This window comes from Rhinoraja longicauda, chromosome 37, assembly GCF_053455715.1.
Source record: "Rhinoraja longicauda isolate Sanriku21f chromosome 37, sRhiLon1.1, whole genome shotgun sequence".
Lineage (NCBI taxonomy): Eukaryota > Metazoa > Chordata > Chondrichthyes > Rajiformes > Arhynchobatidae > Rhinoraja > Rhinoraja longicauda.
The window spans coordinates 6,528,843-6,550,089 of record NC_135989.1 but is presented as its reverse complement, the minus strand read 5'-3'; the positions used below and the strand labels follow the sequence as shown (position 1 = coordinate 6,550,089).

The window sequence follows — 21,247 nt, the reverse complement described above, 5'->3', positions numbered from 1 at the left end:
GACAATGCGGACGCCCTAGCAGAGAGGGTCCTGACTAGATTGGAAAAGTGAAAGATCATCTATTAGTTTACCAGAGTTTAAGATGCTTCAACGTTTAACAACGAGATCATCGGTGAGTAAATGTTTTCTTTTTAGATGAGTTAGATACCTCTCAGTTAAATCGGTAGGGGCCCTCTATATGTAAGACATCCTGGATTTGGTGTCTACTGCCACGGCCTTTTGTATTTGACGCGTTTTATGGTAAAGGATCCTCCAGGGAAGAGTAGAAACAAGGAACTGCAGATGCCGGTTTACACCAAAGATAGACACAAGGTGCTGGGGTAACTCAGTGCTCGGGCAGCATCTCTGGAGAAAAAGGGTGGGTGACGTTTTGGGTCTGAAGAAGGGTCCAGACCCGAAGCGTCACCCATCCTTTTTCTCCAGGGATTATAGACAATAGACAATAGGTGCAGGAGTAGGCCATTCGGCCCTTCGAGCCAGCACCGCCATTCACTGTGATCATGGCTGATCATCCACAATCAGTACCTCATTCCTGCCTTCTCCCCATATCCCTTGACTCCGCTATCATTAAGAGCTCTATCTAACTCTCTCTTGAAAGCATCCAGAGAATTGGCCTCCACTGCCTTCTGAGACAGAGAATTCCACTACTTCACCACTCTCTGAGCGAAAAAGTTCTGCTTGACCCGCTGAGTTACTCCAGCAGTTTGTGTCTGTCTCTGGCGAAGAGTGATGGTGAAAGCAAACTGAATTTCACACCCACTTTGAGAATGACAAATTCAAGTTTGAAACTGGAGAATTAAACCTGGGTTGGCTGAAGTAGTTTTAGAAATTTCGTTTTTTCGAAACATGGAGATATAGTTGCAGGATTAGGCCATTCGGCCCTTCGAGCCAGCACCGCCATTCAATATAATCATGGCTGATCATCCAAAATCAGTACCCCGTTCTTGCTTTTTCCGCATATTCCTTGATTCCTTTAGCCCTAAGAGCTAAATCTAACTCTCTTTTGAAAACATCCAGTGAATTGGCCTCCACTGCCTTCAGTGACAGAGAATTCCACGGATTCACAACTCTCTGGATGAAAATGTTTTCCGCAACTCAGTCCTAAATGGCCTACCCCTTATTCTTACACTTTGTGCCCTGGTTCTGGACTCCTCCAACATCGGGAACATTTTTCCTGCATCTAGCCTGCCCTTCCTTTAAGAATTTTAGATGTTTCAATAAGACCCCCTCTCATCCTTCTAAATTCCAGTGAGTACAAGCTCAGTCGACCCATTCTTTTATCATATGTCAGTCCCACCATCCTGGGAATTAACCTGAACTTACGCTGCACTCCCTCAATAGCAATAATGTCCTTCCTCAAATTAGGAGACCAAAATTACACACAATACTCCAGGTGTGGTCTCACCAGGACCCTGTAGAACTGCAGTAGGACCTTCTGGTTCCTAAACTCAAATCCTCTCGCAATGAAGGCCAACATGCCATTAGCTTTCTTCACTGCCTGCTGTACCTGCATGCTTACTTTCAGTGACTGATGTACAAGCACACCCAGGTCTCGTTGCACCTCCCCTTCTCCTAATCTGACACCATTCAGATAATAATCTGCCTTCTTGTTCCTGCCGCCAAAGTGGATAACCTCACATTTATCCACATTATACTGCATCTGCCCACTCACCCAACGGCCCGAAGGATAGCCTTCGTTGCCCTCGCGCATCGATGCGCCTTGGGCGCCCAACACCCTGATTTGTCCCTGCTCGGACCACTGTCGGTAGGTGCTCACCACTGCCGACCGGGAGCACCCCACAAGCCTTGCCGTTTCAGAGATGCTCTGACCCAGTCGTCTGGGCCATAACAATTTGGCCCTTGTCAAAGTCGCTCAGGTCTTTACTCCTGCCCATTTCTCCTGCATCCTACGCATCAACTTCAAGAACTGACTGTTCACTTGCTGCCTAATATATCCCACCCCTTGACAGGTGCCATTGTAATAAGACATTCAAAGTTATTCACTTCGCCTGTCAGTGGTCATAATGTTTTGGCTGATCGGTGTATAATAGCACTGGCAGGATGTAAGGGAGATTCACCAAGATATTGCCTGACGAGATGGCTTTAATTATGGGGAGAGATTGGATAAGTTTGTGCTTGTTTTCTCTGGAGCAAAGGAGGCTGTGGAGGTGACCTGTTAGAATGAGATAATGAATGGCATAGATAAGGTAGATAGGTATAATCTTTTATTTCTCATGGTAGCGATATCAAAGGCAAGAGGGCATAGTTTAAACGTGGGAGGGTAGAGTTTCAGAGGAAGTTTGCGGAGTAAGAAGGCAGTGGAGGCCAATTCTCTGAATGCATTCAAGAGAGAGCTAGATAGAGCTCTTAAGGATAACGAAGTCAGGGGGTATGGGGAGAAGGCAGGAACGGGGTACTGATTGAGAATGATCGGCCATGATCACATTGAATGGCGGTGCTGGCTCGAAGGGCCGAATGGCCTCCTCCTGCACCTATTGTCTATTGTCTAAGTTTCTTTACGCTGTGGTTGATAACTGGACATGTCCGGAAGGAGATGGTCAAATTGCACAAATTAAGAGGCACTTAGGCAAACGCTAGAAGCATTACAGTACAATAACCATGAAAATATTTTTAAAAGATTGTGGATGCCATAATTCAGAAACAAAACAAAAACCACTGAAAACACTCAGCGGGTCGGGCAAGGGAAGCTGAATTAACATTTCAGGTTGAGTATGCATTATTAAGGCTGGGAAAGAGAGTGAAAAAAAATGAGATTGAATTTTCTGAAAAGGTAGGAGGAGGAATGGATAGGAACACGAAACACCTTTTCCAGGTAAGACAGAGGTTCACCTGCACCTCCTCCAACCTCATCTATTGCATCTGCTGCTCCAGATGTCAACTTATTTACATTGGCGAAACCAAGCGCAGGCTCGGCGATCGCTTCGCTCAACACCTTCGCTCAACACCGAGCATTTCAACTCCCCCTCCCATTCCCAGTCTGACATTTCTGTCATGGGCCTCCTCCAGTGCCATAGTGAGGCCCACCGGAAATTGGAGGAACAGCACCTCATATTTCACCTGGGCAGCTTGCAGCACAGTGGTATGAACATCGACTTCTCCAACTTTAGATAGTTCCTCTGTCCCTCTCTTCCCCTCCTCCTTCCCAGATCTCCCTCTATCTTCCTGTCTCCACCTATATCCTTCCTTTGTCCCGCCCCCCTGACATCAGTCTGAAGAAGGGTCTCGACCCGAAACGTCACCCATTCCTTCCCCCCTGAGATGCTGCCTGACCTGCTGAGTTACTCCAGCATTTTGTGAATAAATACCTTCGGAACACGAAAGAATATCTGCCGTAATCTGAAACCAGTATTGTGGGGATAAGTTATCAGTAGAGCAGTTGGAAGTGGGCAAAGATAGTACACAGCAGGTTGGTGTGTGCTAATGCAGAAGGGTAAAAACATAAACAAACACCTGAGCCTGTTACCACATGCAATTATGGCATGAAGCAAAAATAGCTGGTTCTGATATCGACAGTTATGGGTTATTGGAAGTTGGAGAAATTGATATTGCATTCAGAAGGCCTCAACTGGCCCAGATAGAAAATGATACGATGTTCCTCAAATTTGCATTGGACCTCTTGGCAACCACGCAGGAGGCCACCAACGTTCGAGAGAGTGGGAAGGAGAATTATAGTGAAGGTTCGGCATGGTGGCGCAGCGGTAGAGTTGCTGCCTTACAGCGCCAGAGACCCAGATTCGATCCTGACCACGGGTGCTTGTCTATATGGAGTTTGTACGTTCTCCCCGTGACCAGCGTGGGTTTTCTCCGGGTGCCCCGGTTTCCTCCCACACTCCCAAGGTTACGTCCGTGCCCGCGTGCCCCTGGAGAGGGAACACGCGGTGTCCACGTGTCCACGCTGGAGGCCTTCCGTGAACGCTGGTCGCCGCGGGAGGTCGAGTGTATTATTGACAAAGTTGGCGGATTTTTAATCTGATAATTGTTTTGTTTGTAAACTGCTGATACAGGCAGCTTTTGATTTGATCGCGTTACTACTTTGTATGTTTGAATAAAGTGTTTGTAAAAAAACAAAGACGTACAGTTTTGTAAGTTAATTGGCTTGGTATAATTGTAAATTGTCCCTGGTTGTGTGTAGGTTAGTGTTAGTGTATGGGGATCGCTGGTCGGTGCGGACCCGGTGGGCCGAAGGGCCTGTTTCCGCGCCGTATCTCCAAACTAAGCTAAACTCAAGAAGCTTGGTGTCACTCCTGTGAACTGGATGTGGGTACTACACAATCTGGGTCATCCAATCTACATTTGGAGTCTCCAATTTGGACCAGACTGCAACGTGAACACTGACTGCAGTACGCTAGTTTTGATGAATCCAAGTGAATCACTGCTTCTCCTCGAAGGACTCTTTCTATGCTCGGATGGTAGGAAGAAACGGAGTGAAACAAGGGTGTCACGACTCGAGTGGTTGACTGGGGAATGACAAAAAGTGGTGAAGAGAATAATTTTGTGCCCATGCTGAGCAAAGTATAAATCTTTAGGAAAAAAACTGCTGATGCTGGTTTAAATCGAAGATAGACACGAAATGCTGGAGTAACTCACCAGGTCAGGCTCGGCGATCGTTTCGCTGAACACCTCCGCTCAGTCCGCCTTAACCTACCTGATCTCCCGGTGGCTCAGCACCTCAACTCCCCCTCCCATTCCCAATCTGACCTTTCTGTCCTGGGTCTCCTCCATTGTCAGAGCGAGGTCCAGCGCAAATTGCAGGAACAGCACCTCAGTCTGAAGAAGGGTCTCGACCCGAAACGTCACCCATTCCTTCTCTCCTGAGATGCTGTCTGACCTGCTGAGTTACTCCAGCTTTTTGTGAATAAATACCTTCGATTTGTACCAGCATGTGCAGTTATTTTCTTACACATATTTTGCTTGGGTAGTTTACACCCCAGCGGTATGAATATTGACTTCTCTAACCTCAGATAGTCCCTGCTTTCCCTCTCTCTCTATCCCCTCTCTCTCTATCCCCTCCCCCTTCCCAGTTCTCCCACTAGTCTTCCTGTCTCCGACTACATTCTATCTCTGTCCCTCCCCCTCCCCTGACATCAGTCTGAAGAAGGGTCTCGACCCGAAACGTCACCCATTCCTTCTCTCCAGAGATGCTGCCTGACCCGCTGAGTTACTCCAGCATTTTGTGTCTACCTTCAAAGTATAAATCTTTGTGCTTTTTCATTAAAAATGCTGCTTTAATTTAAAGTTTGGAAGAAAAAAAAAGATTGTTTCATAATTGTATTCTGTTTTTCAGATGATGGGAGTAATATTGGGGGCTGGTGTGGCAATTGTGCTGATTGCCACCACCATTCTCCTTGTTCACAGGCGGTTGCAAGAGAGAAGTAAGTATGATTGCAGTTCCAGGCTATTCTAATGCCGTTGCCCCATGTGTTCTCAGTCTACTTAATATCCAGGTTGAATGAGTTCACTTTCATTTCACAGTACGACTGCACGGTGGCACAGCGGGTAGAGTTGCTGCCTTACAGCGCCAGAGACCCGGGTTTGATTCTAACTACGAGTGCTGTCTGTTCTGGAATTTGTTCCTTCTCCCTGTGACAATAGACAATAGACAATAGGTGCAGGAGGAGGCCATTCGGCCCTTCGAGCCAGCACCGCCATTCAATGTGATCATGGCTGATCATTCTCAATCAGTACCCCGTTCCTGCCTTCTCCCCATACCCCCTGACTCCGCTATCCTTAAGAGCTCGATCTAGCTCCCTCTTGAATGTATTCAGAGAATTGGCCTCCACTGCCCTCTGAGGCAGAGAATTCCACAGATTCACAACTCTCTGACTAAATTTTTTTTTTCCTCATCTCTGTTCTAAATGGCCTACCCTTTATTCTTAAACTGTGGCCCCTAGTTCTGGACTCCCCCAACATTGGGAACATGTTTCCTGCCTCTAACGTGCCCAACCCCTTAATAATTTTATACGTTTCGATAAGATCCCCTCTCATCCTTCTAAATTCCAGTGTATACAAACCTAGTCGCTCCCGCCATTCCGGGAATTAACCTAGTAAACCTACGTACGCTGCACGCCCTCAATAGCAACGTGGGTTTTCTCTGGAAGCTCCTCCCACACTCCAAAGACGAACAGGATTGTAGGTTAATTGGCTTGGGTGAAAATTGTTAATACAATTGTACCTAATGTGTAGGATAGTGCTATTGTACAGTGATCGATGGGCGGCGTGGGCTTGGTGGGCCGAAGGGCCTGTTTCCATGCTGTATTTCTAAACTAAACTACTGCACCATCTCTCCCTGCGTTTGCCATGAATTGAGACCTATTTTTGCAAGCTGATTAATCAGTGTAAATTCAGTGGCCAGAGTCTCCATTTAATGTACAGCATGTCCAGAAGACCACGTACAAGGGAAAGTGAATCATTGGAACTGAGGATCCTAATCCAGGGCTTTGTCATGTGCATTACCTTCCCCGAATGACAGGTGAACAACCAATTCTTGGGCGTCGTGTATTCCAGAAGAATTGTGAAATGAAGCGATTTATACTTGGGTGGGTGGGGGAGGCAGAGGGATAATATCTGTTCCTTAGGGCCAGTTGCCCAGTTTCTGAGTCAAAATAATAGATCTGCACAATGTTTTAGACAATTTTGAGAGGATAGGGAGCCTGCTTTCTTGCATCTCCAGTAGGGCACCAAAAATTGATTCAAAGCTCACTGCAGGAAATAGGAAATGTTTATGAATGTGAGGAGGGTAAACGTGGAATTCTTTGCATAGATGGCAATTGGAGGAACAGCAGCTCATATTTTGCTTGGGTAGCTTACGAGCTCAGTCCGCCTCAACCAACCTGATCTCCCGGTGGCTGAGCACTTCAACTCCCCCTCCCACTCCCAGTCTGACCTTTCTGTCATGGGCCTTCTCCAGTGCCATAGTGAGGCCCACCAGAGCACCTCTTATTTCGCTTGGGCAGCTTGCAGCCCAGCGGTATGAACATTGACTTCTCCAACTTTAGATAGTTCCTCTGTCCTTCTCTTCCCCTTCCCCTTCCCCTCTATCTTCCTGTCTCCACCTATATCCTTCCTTTGTTCCGCCACCCTGACATCAGTCCGAAGAAGGGTCTCGACCCGAAACGTCACCCATTCCTTCTCCCCTGAGATGCTGCCTGACCTGCTGAGTTACTCCAGCATTTTGTGAAATAAATACCTTCGATTTGTACCAGCATCTGCAGTTATTTTCTTACACCCCAGCAGTATGAACATTGACTTCTCTAACTTCAAATAGCCCTTGCTCTCCCTCTCTCTCCATCCCCTCCCCCTTCCTCCCACCAGTCTTACAGTCTCCGACTACATTCTATCTCTGTCCCGTCCACTTCCCTGACATCAGTCTGAAGAAGGGTCTCGACCCGAAACGTCACCCTTTCCTTCTCTCCAGAGGTGCTGAGTTACTCCAGCATTTTGTGTCTACACTGATCAGCCAAAACACAATGACCACTGACAGGCGAATTGAATAACATTGATTATCATGTTATAATGGCACCTGTCAAGGGGTGGGATATATTAGGCAGCAAGTGAACAGTCAGTTCTTGAAGTTGATGTGTTGAATGCAGGAGAAATGGGCAGGTGTAAAGACCTGAGCGACTTTGACAAGGGTCAAATTGTTATGGCCAGACGACTGGGTCAGAGCATCTCTGAAACGGCAAGGCTTGTGGGGTGCGCCCGGTCTGCAGTGGTGAGTACCGACCGACAGTGGTCCGAGGAGGGACAAACCACAAACCGGCGACAGACAGGGTGTTGGGCGCCCAAGGCTCATCGATGCGCGAGGGCAACGAAGGCTATCCCGTCTGGTCCAAACCGACAGAAGGTCGACTGGCATAAGTCACAGAAAATGTTAATGGTGGTCACGGGAGGAATTTGTCACAATACACAGTGCATCGCACGCTGCTGCGTATGGGGCTGCACACGGAGGACCAACAGCATATTAAGCAGGTGGTCATAATGTTTTGGCTCATCGGGTCATAATGTTTTGGCTGATCGGTGTACCTTCGATTTAAACCAGCAGCTGCAGTTCTTTCTTACACATAATGAGGAGTTAAGTGCTTCCTGGGGTATATGCTAAAATTAGGGAGATGCAGATCATAATTCATCTTTCTGCCCTGTAATTAATTGGTTTTTGTGTATTTGTTGCTGCTTCTTAGAGATTCAAGCTCAGGAAACTCCCAAATACAGATTCCGAAAACGTGATAAAGTGATGTTCTATGGCCGCAAGATCATGAGAAAGGTAAGAATGCGTAGACCTATTGAGGTATAATTAATGCATCGTCAAAAACTGACTGTGTCTACCAGATATTACATATGGCGGCACAGTGGCGCAGCGGTAGAGTTGCTGCCTTACAGCGAATGCAGCGCCGGAGACTCGGGTTCGATCCTGACTACGGGCGCCGTCTGTACGGAGTTTGTACCTTCTCCCTGTGACCTGCGTGGGTTTTCTCCGAGAACTTCGGTTTCCTCCCACACTCCAACGACGTGCAGGTTTGTAGGTTAATTGGCTGGGCAAATGTAAAAATTGTCCCTAGTGGGTGTAGGATAGTGTTAGTGTGCGGGGATCGCTGGGCGGCGCGGACCCGGTGGGCCGAAGGGCATGTTTCCGCGCTGTATCTCTAAATCTAAAATCTAAAAATCTAAATCTAAATCACCATTATTCAAGATTCATCCAACATATTTGTGACCAGAAAATTGACTCAAAGTGCTGGAGTAACTCAGCGGGTCAGGCAGCATCACTGGAGAAAAAGGATGGGTGACGTTTCGGGTCGAGACCCTTCTTCAGACTCTGTTGGTAGTTTTGGATGAGTCCAGTTATTTGTCTAGGCCAAGTGGCCTTTCCCTGTACTGGAAGTATCTGTGGTGAGATAAACTTCTCCATCCTACTTCTGTACAGCTAGATTAGGGAACCCTGAACTGAAGTTAGTACCGAACATTGAGACAAATCTTCAGGCATATACAGCAGTTGCCACGGTTTGGATCCAGTGTAATCATTCAGGAAGGCAAAGATAAAGCACCACCATCAGAGTCCATACTGCATATACCAATAGACAATAGACAATAGGTGCAGGAGGAGGCCATTCGGCCCTTCGAGCCAGCACCGCCATTCAATGTGATCATGGCTGATCATTCTCAATCAGTACCCCGTTCCTGCTTTCTCCCCATACCCCCTGACTCCGCTATCCTTAAGAGCTCTCTCTAGCTCTCTCTTGAATGTATTCAGAGAATTGGCCTCCACTGCCCTCTGAGGCAGAGAATTCCACAGATTCACAACTCTCTGACTGAAAAAGTTTTTCCTCATCTCTGTTCTAAATGGCCTACCCCTTATTCTTAAACTGTGACCCCTGGTTCTGGACTCCCCCAACATTGGGAACATGTTTCCTGCCTCTAATGTGTCCAACCCCTTAATAATCTTATACGTTTCGATAAGATCCCCTCTCATCCTTCTAAATTCCAGTGTATACAAGCCTACTCGCTCCAGTCTTTCAACATATGACAGTCCCGCCATTCCGGGAATTAACCTAGTAAACCTACGCTGCACGCCCTCAATAGCAACCTCCGCACTAACACTGGCAAAAGGATTAAAAATGATGTGGGGACAACTCAACACAGCAGCCCAAACCTTCCCTCCAAATCCCACGGTTACCCTCTAGTGAAGCAGAGGAGGCTTCAGCAGATCAGTCTCAGTTTAGTTTATTGTCACATGTACTGAGGTACAGTGGAAAGCTTTTGTCGCATGCTAACCAGCCAGCGGAAAGACACTGCATGATTACAATTGGGCCATTCCCAGCTTACAGATACATGATAAGGGAATAACGTTTAATGCAAGGTAAACCAGTAAAGTCTGATCAAAGATAGTCCGAGGGTCCTCGATGATGTAGATAGTAGTTCAGGACTGCTTTCTTTCTACAGTAGGATAGTTCATTTGCCTGATAACAGGTTTTGCCAATTCTCAAGGATCTCCAGTATCCAGCAACAAGGGAGTGTTCAAGTAAGATGAGCTGCCGATGACAATGAAGTCTTACAAACAGCAAACTAGTTTGTAAAAGATGCAAACAAAGATATACACAAAATGCTGGAGTAACTCAGCAGGTCATGCAGCATCTCTGGAGAAAGGGAATGGGTGACGTTTCAGGTCGAGATCCTTCTTTTGAACATCCATTGCGAAGATGAGGGAACGGGGGCCTGGAAAACGGACGTCAATAAAGAGACAAAGGGCGTGTGAGATGGGTGGACATATGTGGGGAGGGATTGGACCAGGGGGGATAGAATAGAGTCAAGGAACGTGGAAATGATTTCAGCGGGACAGGTGCAGTCAGAAACAATGGGTTTGCCAGGGCGGTTATGTTTATGGATTTTGGGGAGAAGAATAGTAAAGACTAGACCATGTGGAACCGTTGTGCCCAAACCTCTCAACGATTGGTGCAGCCCCCCTTCCCCTTCCCTCATCGGGTCATATTATTTTGGCTCGGCAATCGTTTCGCTCAGCACCTTCGCTCAGTCCGCCTTAACCAACCTGATCTCCCGGTGGCTGAGCACTTCAACTCCCCCTCCCACTCCCAGTCTGACCTTTCTGTCATGGGCCTCCTCCAGTGCCATAGTGAGGCCCACTGCAAATTGGAGGAACAGTACCTCATATTTCGCTTGAGCAGCTTACAGCCCAGCGGTATGAACATTGACTTCTCCAACTTTAGATAGTTCCTCTGTCCCTCTCTTCCCCTCCCCCTTCTCAGTTCTCCCACTGTCTTCCTGTCTCCACCTATATCCTTCCTTTGTCCCGCCCCCCTAACATCAGTGTGAAGAAGGGTCTGGACAGTTGTGTTCTTTCAAACATTGGAAAGTTGTTGTTCTATTGTGTTGAACAATTTTTAGATTTAGAGATACAGCGCAGAAACAGGCCCTTCGGCCCACCGGGTCCGCGCCGCCCAGCGATCCCCGCACATTAACACTATCCTACACCCACTAGGGACAATTTTTGCTTCTGCCAAGCCAATTAACCTGCAAACCTGTACGTCTTTGGAGTGTGGGAGGAACCCGAAGATCTCGGAGAAAACCCACGCAGGTCACGGGGAGAACGTGCAAACTCCGTACAGACGGCGCCCGTAGTCAGGATCGAACCTGAGTCTCCGGCGCTGCATTCGCTGTAAGGCAGCAACTCTACCGCTGCGCCACCGTGCCGCCAATGTAGAACGGAGAGCAGTACAGCAGAGGAACAGGCACTCTGGCCCTTGGCATCCCTGCTGAAGAAGGGTCTCGACCCGAAACGTCACCCATTCCTTCTATCTAGAGATGTTGCCTGTCCCTTTACTCCAGCATTTTGTGTCTATCTTATGAGTTAAATTCATCTATTTTTGCCGACACATGATCCCTATCCATTCATTCCCTTCATATCCATCTGCCCATGTAAAAACTTCTTAAACATCACCGTTATATCTGCATCCACTATAACCTTTGGCACTCACCATTCTGCATGTAAAAATAATATCTTGCCTGCATGCCTCCTTTAAATTTCCCCCTTCTGACTTTATCAAGAGAGAGCTAGATAGAGCTCTTAAGGATAGCGGAGTCAGGGGGTATGGGGAGAAGGCAGGAATGGTTGAGAATGATCAGCCATGATCACGTTGAATGGCGGGGCTGGCTCGAAGGGCCAAATGGCCTCCTCCTGCACCTATTGTCTATTGTCTAAAGCCGTGCACTCTAGTCTTTGATATTTCCACACTGGGATGGTGCAAGATTTATTAAGTTGACCTCCCCATTCACAGTGAGGCATACTGCCCCTTGCCGAAGAACAACGGAGTCATGTTCTCTGTGCTTGATTGAGGTATAATTGCTCTTTTCAAAAGTTCAAAAAAATCGGATTGAACCTGAGTATTGGCTGCTCAAATTTTAAAACGTGTGAACATTTTGCATGTCGTTTCACTCTATCGTTAGGATGTACTAGACCAAGTGGACCCGCTGGGCCCAAACCTCTCCTGCATTGGTGCAGCACCCTGTCCTCCCCTCTCTCCTCAACCCCCCTCCCTTCTCCCCCACTCCCTCCTCCCCTCCCCCTCCCCTCCTTTTAAACTTAAAAATGTGAATAACTTTAAAAATATAAGACCGATTTCAATAAAACTACTTGCATTATCACTAAAGTGACAATGGCGAGTAAGGTGGGCCTAAAATTGTCGCGCTATCGTGTACCGTTTTGGCTGAAGTTCAGTCACAAACAAGATCACAAACGAGCGTTTTAGTATATAGATGGTGCATTAAAGTTCTGCTTGTGCTTGTCTGTTTCCAGGTGTCCCAGTCCACATCGTCCTTTGTTGGAACCTCAAGACAAAAGTTCAAACGGAAACAAAAAATGCTGATCATTGCAAAACGGTACAGCCTCCTTCATACTCTCTGTGTATAGATTGTCAGTAAGGACTAATCTTGCACGATAATTGGTGGTATCGAGTTAATAACTTGCTTCAGGGAACTCTGCTGCAGGGCGAGTTGTGAATCTAAATTCAGTCAATTTGTGACCCGATAGCAAAAAGAGCAAGGAGCTTCAAATGCGTCTTAAAAGACCTAACTATTCTTTAAGAAAATAACTGCAGATGCTGGTACAAATCGAAGGTATTTATTTACAAAATGCTGGAGTAACTCAGCAGGTCAGGCTGCATCTCAGGAGAGAAGGAATGGGCGACGTTTCGGGTCGAGACCCTTCTTCAGACTGATCTTTCTTCTTTAATGTCAGGCAACATGGGTAGTAAATGTACTTTTACCAACATCGGCTGTATCTTGAGACCAAGTTAAGAAAAGAGCAGGATAAAAAGTTAATCATTTGACTATTTTCCAAAGAATTAAGGTTCTTGAGGCTACTGCTCCAAACTAATCAGATTCTACGGGAGTCACAAAATGCTGGAGTTACTCAGCGGGTCAGGCAGCATCTCTGGAGAGAAGGAATGGGTGATGTTTCTACCTTTCTTTTCAATTCTACTTAATCAGATTCCACCGTTTCTTCTCTTCTCTATTGATCTCCTTCCGCTGGAGAGGATGGAAAGGAGAATGTTGACGGGACCAGAGATTTTTAATGATGAGGACAGGTTGCATGAGCTAAGATTCTTTTCAGAAGCAAGATCCTTCTTAGGAGAGAATTGATAGTGGTGTATAAAATTGAAAGAGTTAAATAGTGTAAATAGTGTAAACAACTGTTTTCTTTGGCAGAGGAGTTAGACAATAGACAATAGGTGCAGGAGTAGGCCATTCGGCCCTTCGAGCTAGCACCGCCATTCAATGTGATCATGGCTGATCATTCTCAATCAGTACCCCGTTCCTGCTTTCTCCCCATACCCCCTGACTCCGCTATCCTTAAGAGCTCTATCTAGCTCTCTCTTGAATGTATTCAGAGAATTGGCCTCCACTGCCTTCTGAGGCAGAGAATTCCACAGATTCACAACTCTCTGACTAAAAAAGTTTTTCCTCATCTCTGTTCTAAATGGCCTACCCCTTATTCTTAAACAGTGGCCCCTGGTTCTGGACTCCCCCAACATTGGGAACATGTTTCCTGCCTCTAACATGTCCAACCCCTTAATAATCTTATACGTTTCGATAAGATCCCCTCTCATCCTTCTAAATTCCAGTGTATACAAACCTAGTCGCTCCAGCCTTTCAACATATGACAGTCCCGCCATTCCGGGAGTTAAAATGCAGAGTACAATTCAGTGAAACACCTATTCCACTCACCCCATCTTTTGGACTCTTGTCATAGTTCAGCTGTTGATGCCCTTCTCTGCATTGGGCAGATGGGCAAGGGCACTGTGTTAGATATTGTCCACCTGGATTTCAGCAAGGCCTTTGACAAGGTATCACATGGTATATGGTATGGAAAGTTAGTTGGCATAGGATGGATGAATGAACGAATGAATGGATTGATTGACTGATTGATTGACTGATTGACTGATTTATTTATTTATTTATTTATTTATTGGCCAAGTATGTGCATATACAAGGTCCCAGTCTGACCGTTCTATCGCGGGACTCCTCCAGTGCCATAGTGAGGCCCACCGCAAATTGGAGGAACAGCACCTCATATTTCGCTTGGGCAGCTTGCAGCCCAGCGGTATGAACATTGACCTCTCCAACTTTAGATAGTTCCTCTGTCCCTCTCTTTCCCCTCCCCCTTCCCAGTTCTCCCTCTATCTTCCTGTCTCCACCTATATCCTTTCTTTGTCCCGCCCCCCCTCCGACATCAGTCTGAAGAAGGGTCTCGACCCAAAACGTCGCCCATTCCTTCTCTCCAAGATGCTGCCTGATCCGCTGAGTTACTCCAGCATTTTGTGAATAAATACCTTCGATTTGCTCCAGCACCCGCAGTTATTTTCCTACACATACAAGGAATGTGCCTTGGTGCTCCGCTCGCAAGTAACAACACGAACATACAGTAAACAACAATTAAGAATAAAGCATAAAACATCAAAACATTAAGAATGCAACATTACGGTTTAAACATGTGAGTGACATAAACCAGAGCAAAAAGAGACTACAGACTTTTGGTTTTAGATTTTTAGATTTAGAGATACAACGCAGAAACAGGCCCTTCGACCCACCGGGTCCGCGCTGCCCAGCGATCCCCGCACATTAACACTATCCTACACCCACTAGGGACAATTTTTACATTTACCAAGCCAATTAACCTACAAACCTGTACGTCTTTGGAGTGTGGGAGGAAACCGAAGATCTCAGAGAAAACCCACGCAGGTCACGGGGAGAACGTACAAACTCCGTACAGCACAGCACCCGTAGTCAGAATCGAACCTGAGTCTCCGGTGCTGCATTCGCTGTAAGGCAGCAACTCTACCGCTGCGCCACCGTGCCGCACTATGGTTATGGGATCCAGGGTCAGCTAGTCAATTGGATGTTAAATTGGCTTGAAGGTATGAGAAAGAAGGTGGTGGGAGAGGGTTGTTTGTGAGCGGTGCTGAGTCCACTGTTGTCTGTTGTTTATATTAATGTTTTGGATAAGAATGTAGGTGGCGTGGTTAGTAAGTTTGCAGATGACACAAATATAGGTGGTATGGTGGGCAGTGAATAAGGCTATCTAAAATGACAGTGGCATCTTGATCAATTGAGCCATGATCAGCTCCAATTTTGTTTCTGAGCGAGAGAGTAAATGGGCCTGAAAGAATTGCTTCCCTGAGAGTTTGCTTCCCACACAGCCACCTCCTGTGTTAGATGCATGGCATAAACAAATTTGAAACACTGGGCAAGTTTCGCTTCAATTTAAGAAATGTATTTTAATCTATACTTATAACCAGCTCCTCGTAACAGTGTGATCATTATTTTCCATATCATTAACTTTTTTTGTTGACCTGAAGATTTGGTTGATTTATATTCTGTGTGTTTCGTTTTTTTTTAATGTTGCTTCATAAATGTATATTTTTTTTACATTGTGGGTGTCAAAATAATAGGGTTGCTTGGCTTATATATTGCATGATAGGGTAGCAACAATCGGAGATTGCTTGAGAAACAGTTGAGAAAGTGAATGGTCCAGGGTCATCACTTAGACAACTTAGTCAGCTACACACAAAAGGACACAAAGTGCTGGAGTAACTTAGTAGGTGAGGCAGCATCTCTGCATAACCTGGATAGGTGACCTATTTGTCACGTATACATGTTCTCCATAGATGCTGCCTGAGTTACTTCAGCACTTTGTCCATCTGTTCTCCTGTAATTTGTGACAAGCTGCTGCCTCCATGTGTTCTTGTATTAAAAGGATCACAGTGAATGTGTAGCCGCCTTCTGATATCGACACTGTTAAAATTAAATTGCAAAACACCTAGTAAAATGTTGACCAAAAAAATAGCATTAATTAATAACCGTGTACGAAGGAACTGCAGATTCTGGTTTACACCAAAGATGTCAGACACAAATTGCTGGAGTAACTCAGCAGGACAGTCCCGCTGAGTTACACCAGCATTTTGTGTCCGTCTTAGTTAACAGCAGTATGTAAAACTTTTCTAATTTGTTTCATTGGGCTGCTTAAATTAATACTGACTAGCTAATTAATTTATTGCATCGTATGGGAGGCGCATTCCCAATCTCGTTTTACCCCTGTACAATGACAATAAAGATATATTGTATTGTATTAATAGAGGTGAGAAGAAACTTTTTCACCCAGAGAGTTGTTAATTTGTGGAATTCTCTGCCACAGAAGACAGTGGAGGCGAATTCACTGGATGAATTTAAAAGAGAGTTAGATAGAGCTCCAGGGACTAGTGGAATCAAGGGATATGGGGAGAAGGCAGGCACGGGTTCCTGATTGTGGATGATCAGCCATGATCACAATGAATGGTAGTGCTCGCTCGAAGGGCCAAATGGCCTCCTCCTGCACCTAATTGCTATGTTTCTATGTTCTTAGCTTTATATCCGAGGGAGTGTCTACCTTGTTTTTTTTCAAACACATTGATTCTTGTTTCTCCTCTTTTTGTACGAAGTATTTTAAACGAGGTGCTTGGGCTACTTGTGCTTAAGTCCACTTGCGTTAATGCTACCAAGACAGTGATGCAGAACGTTGCTGCTGATTAGCTTTGAACAGAAGTAATCGGGAGGCGTTGTGACTGCCAGGGATTTTGATTAGAGCGTAGTATGTCACACCTGACTCCAGTTCTACGTGTTGATTGATATAAGGTAGGTGAGCTTAGTATAATACCTGGTGTGAATTGTCATTGATTTACCTGCCCGGTAACCCTGCTCCCTTGGGCAGCTGTATTGGTTGGAAGCTCTTTCTTTCATCCCCGTCCCCTCTTCCCTCCCTCCCTTTTTTTGATGCCGGGACTGGTTACGGAGGATGCCTTTCACGTGAGCTAGGATATTGGATAGTTAGTCTTTCTTACAGTGCAAGTGGTTTCTGGAATGACTTGCCGAGTATCATTGCTTTTGTACAAAACATTTCCACCTTGTGCCTGTTTCAGAGAATAGCATCAATGTAGATGTGGAAATTCCAAATGATTGAACAATATTTAAGTATGGTTAACACTACTGTATTTTGTGTGTGAGTGTTGTACATCATTGCATTGTTATGTGAGTTGTTGCACTTTATCTGCTTGTCTCTGTTTGCCTCCTTTGAGTCCCAACTTCTTTCCCTCTGTTTATTCACAAAATGCTGGAGTAACTCAGCAGGTCAGGCAGCATCTCGGGAGAGAAGGAATGGGTGACGTTTCGAGTCGAGACCCTTCTTCAGTCTGAAGAAGGGTCTCGACCCGAAACGTCACCCATTCCTTCTCTCCCGAGATGCTGCCTGACCTGCTGAGTTACTCCAGCATTTTGTGAATAAATCGATTTGTACCAGCATCTGCAGTTATTTTCTTATACTTCTTTCCCTCTGTGCTTCTCTCCATTTCCTTTAAGGGTCTGCCTTTTGTCGTTTCCACAGGTTCTTGCACATTGTTAAAGATCTTCCAACCCTCCAGCCTAAGGAGCCCCCACCCTCTGTTCTCGAGGCAGATTTAACTGAATTTGATGTTGCCAGCTCACACTTGCCTTTGGAAGTACTGTACATGCTGAAAAATGTCAGGTAAACTCTTGAAATTCCTCACTTTTATCTCCGCTTCCCAGTTACTAATTGGCAGCAAACACAAGGAACTTGCTGGGTCAAACCCGAAGTGTAGGTGATTTGGGAAAGCACAGTGGCACAACGGTAGAGCTGCTGCCTCACAGCACCAGAGAACCAAGTTCGATCTTGACTACAGGTGCTGTCTGTGCAGAGTTTGTACGTTCCCCCTGCGACAGCGTGGGTTTTCTCTGGGCGCTCCAGTTTCCTCCCACACTCCAAAGACCTGCAGGTTTGTAGGTTAATTGACTTCTGCGAATAGTGTGTAGGATGTGAAGTGGGATAACGTAGAACTAGTGTACGGGGCGAGGTGGACTCGGTGGGCACAGTGGGCCTGTTTCCATGCTGTATCTCCAAACTAAACTCTGAGACTCGAAACAAGTCTAGAGTTACTAGGTTAATTCCCGGAATGGCGGGACTGTCGCATGTTGAAAGACTGGAGCGACTAGGCTTGTATACACTGGAATTTAGAAGGATGAGGGGGGATCTTATCGAAACGCATAAGATTATTCAGGGGTTGGACACGTTAGAGGCAGGAAACTTGTTCCCAATGTTGGGGGAGTCCAGAACCAGGGGCCACAGTTTAAGAATAAGGGGTAGGCCATTTAGAACTGAGATGAGGAAAAACTTTTTCAGTCAGAGAGTTGTGAATCTGTGGAATTCTCTGCCTCAGAAGGCAGTGGAGGCCAATTCTCTGAATGCATTCAAGAGAGAGCTAGATGGAGCTCTTAAGGATAGTGGAGACAGGGGGTATGGGGAGAAGGCAGGAACGGGGTACTGATTGAGAATGATCAGCCATGATCACATTGAATGGCGGTGCTGGCTCGAAGGGCCGAATGGCCTCCTCCTGCACCTATTGTCTATTGTTAATGAAAACCTATTTTGAATGAATTGAAGCCATGCCTATTAGAATCTGTACTTGTACAGGACAACATCTAAAACTGGGGATACTATATAGTCAGCAAGGGATTGCTGTGCTTGTTAAATCTTACAAACTAGGTGAGAGTGATGCCGAGGAATTAGATGTTTGGTAGCTCATTCAAGATTTTGACTTGGAAATGAGGAGTAGAATGATGGTAAAATGCTAAAAGTATGAATGTTGGATATCTAAGTAAACATTTAAAATGCTAGAGGTATCACAAAATGCTGGAGTAACTCAGCAGGTCAGGCAGCATCTCAGGAGAGAAGGAAATGGGTGACCTTTCGGGTCGAGACCCTTCTTCAGACTGATGTCAGGGGGGCGAGACAAAGGAAGGATATAGATGGCCGCTCTTGCTCCCCATCCCCCCACTCGCAACAAGGACAGGATCCCCCTCGTTCTCACCTTCCACCCCACCAGCCAGCGGATCCAACATATCATCCACCAACATTTCCGTCACCTACAACAGGACTCCACCACTGGCCATATCTTCCCATCCCCTCCCCTCTCTGCATTCCGCAGAGACCGTTCCCTCCGCAACTCCCTGGTCCACTCGTCCCTTCCTACCCAAACCACCCTAACCCCGGGCACTTTCCCTTGCAACCGCACGAGATGCAACACCTGTCCCTTTACCTCCCCCCTCAACTCCATCAAAGGACCCAAACATTCTTTCCAGGTGAGACAGAGGTTCACCTGCACCTCCTCCAACCTCATCTATTGCATCCGCTGCTCTAGATGTCAACTCATCTATATCGGCAAAACCAAGCGCAGGCTCGGCGATCGCTTCGCTGAACACCTGCGCTCGGTCCGCATTAACGCAACTGATCTCCCGGTGGCCCAGCACTTTAACTCCCCCTCCCATTCCCAGTCTGACCTCTCTGTCATGGGCCTCCTCCAGTGCCATAGTGAGGCCCGCCGGAAATTGGAGGAGCAGCACCTCATATTTCGCCTGGGCAGTTTGCGGCCCGGTGGTATGAACGTCGACTTCTCCAACTTCAGAAAGCTCCTCTGTCCCTCCCTTCCCCTCCTCCTTCCCAGATCTCCCTCTATCTTCCTGTCTCCACCTATATCCTTCCTTTGTCCCACCCCCGACATCAGTCTGAAGAAGGGTCTCGACCCGAAACATCGCCCATTCCTTCTCTCCCGAGATGCTGCCTGACCTGCTGAGTTACTCCAGCATTTTGTGAATAAAAGGATATAGGTGGAGACGGGAAGATAGAGGGAGAACTGGGAAGGGGGAGGGGATAAAAGGGACGGAGGAACTATCTAAAGTTGGAGAAGTCAACGTTCATACCACTGGGCTGCAAGCTGCCCAGGCGAAATATGAGGTGCTGTTCCTCCAATTTCCGGTGGGCCTCACTATGGCACTGGAGGAGGCCCATGACAGAAAGGTCAGACTGGGAGTGGGAGGGGGAGTTAAAATGCTAGAAATGTTTAAGTATTTAACTTCCAAGCTGATGAGTTGATGAAAAACGGGGGAGGAAAGAAAAGTCTGCTCCATGTTAAAGGAAAATGACTTCTGTAAGTACACTCATGAGCATCTATGCTGTCTGTTCAGGTGAGAATCCGGTCTATTGGTAACTTACTATAATGGACCTAATCAATAGAAAAAGCGATTCTTTAAGTTTAGTTTAGTTGAAAGATACAGTGCGGAAACAGTCCCTTCTGCCCTCCAACCAGCGATCCCCGCACATTAACACTATCCTACACACACTAGGGACAATTTTACATTTACACCAAGCCAATTAACCTACAAACCTGTGTATGTCTTTTGAGTGTGGGAGGAAACCGAAGAACTCAGGGAAATCCCATGCAGGTCACGGAGAGAACGTACAAACTCCGTACAGACAGCACCCATGGTTAGGATGGGACCCGGGTCTCTGGCACTGTAGGGCAACAACTCTACCACCGCGCCACTGTACATGTTTTGCAGCAATTTAGGAGCCCGTGTATCTTATACGTAAGATCTAACAGCTTCTGTTTTATACTGGACCGGGTACTGTCTGTCTGCTATTAATGCCAAATATTACTTTAACTTCTGATCGTCTTTCCATTGAATCCTGTCGTTGCAGAGTTCTGGGCCATTTTGAGAAGCCTTTGTTTCTGGAGCTGTGTAAACACATGGTCTTCCTGCAATTCCAGCAAGGGGAGTATGTCTTTAAACTGGGACAGGCCGACAACAGCATCTACGTGGTACAGGATGGCAAACTGGAGCTCAGTCTGATGGGACCTGTAAGTTCAGTATACACTTTAAGTGTCTGGGAAATATAACATAACATAACATAACATAACAACACTTTATTGTCACTCGGCACAACACCGAGCGAAATTTCAGCAGTCACACAAAATACAGCAAAAAAGAAAAGAACACAGGACACCCGACCCCAACACAAACATCCATCACAGTGACTCCAAACACCCCCTCACTGTGATGGAGGCAACAAAACTTCCCCTCTCTTCCCCCCGCACCCACGGACAGGCAGCTCGACCCCTACCGAGGCAAACGACACGCACAGCCCCCGCAAGGGGATGGAAGGCCCCCCGGCCGAGCCGCCCCGGGCACCGAAACGTCCCGCAGCCACACCGGGCGATGTTAAGTCCAACGGCCGAGCCACACCGGGCACTGATACGTCCCGCGGCCGCACCGGGCGATGTTAAGTCCAGCGGCCAAGCCACACCGGGCACTGAAACGTCCCGCAGCCGAGCCGCAC

At 46.7% G+C, this 21,247-nt stretch overlaps 1 protein-coding gene across 3 annotated transcripts in view; it reads left to right on the top strand.

Moving 5' to 3' along the window:
• Positions 1–21,247, top strand: part of LOC144610716 (patatin-like phospholipase domain-containing protein 6) — a 165,972-nt gene that overhangs the window by 22,216 nt on the left and 122,509 nt on the right. For all 3 annotated transcript variants that reach the window (XM_078429624.1, XM_078429625.1, XM_078429622.1), the window contains exons 3-7: positions 5,306–5,393; positions 8,199–8,281; positions 12,323–12,405; positions 17,441–17,581; positions 20,609–20,768. In XM_078429624.1, the coding sequence (XP_078285750.1) occupies positions 5,306–5,393; positions 8,199–8,281; positions 12,323–12,405; positions 17,441–17,581; positions 20,609–20,768 (555 nt within the window). The remainder of the gene's footprint in view (positions 1–5,305; positions 5,394–8,198; positions 8,282–12,322; positions 12,406–17,440; positions 17,582–20,608; positions 20,769–21,247) is intronic.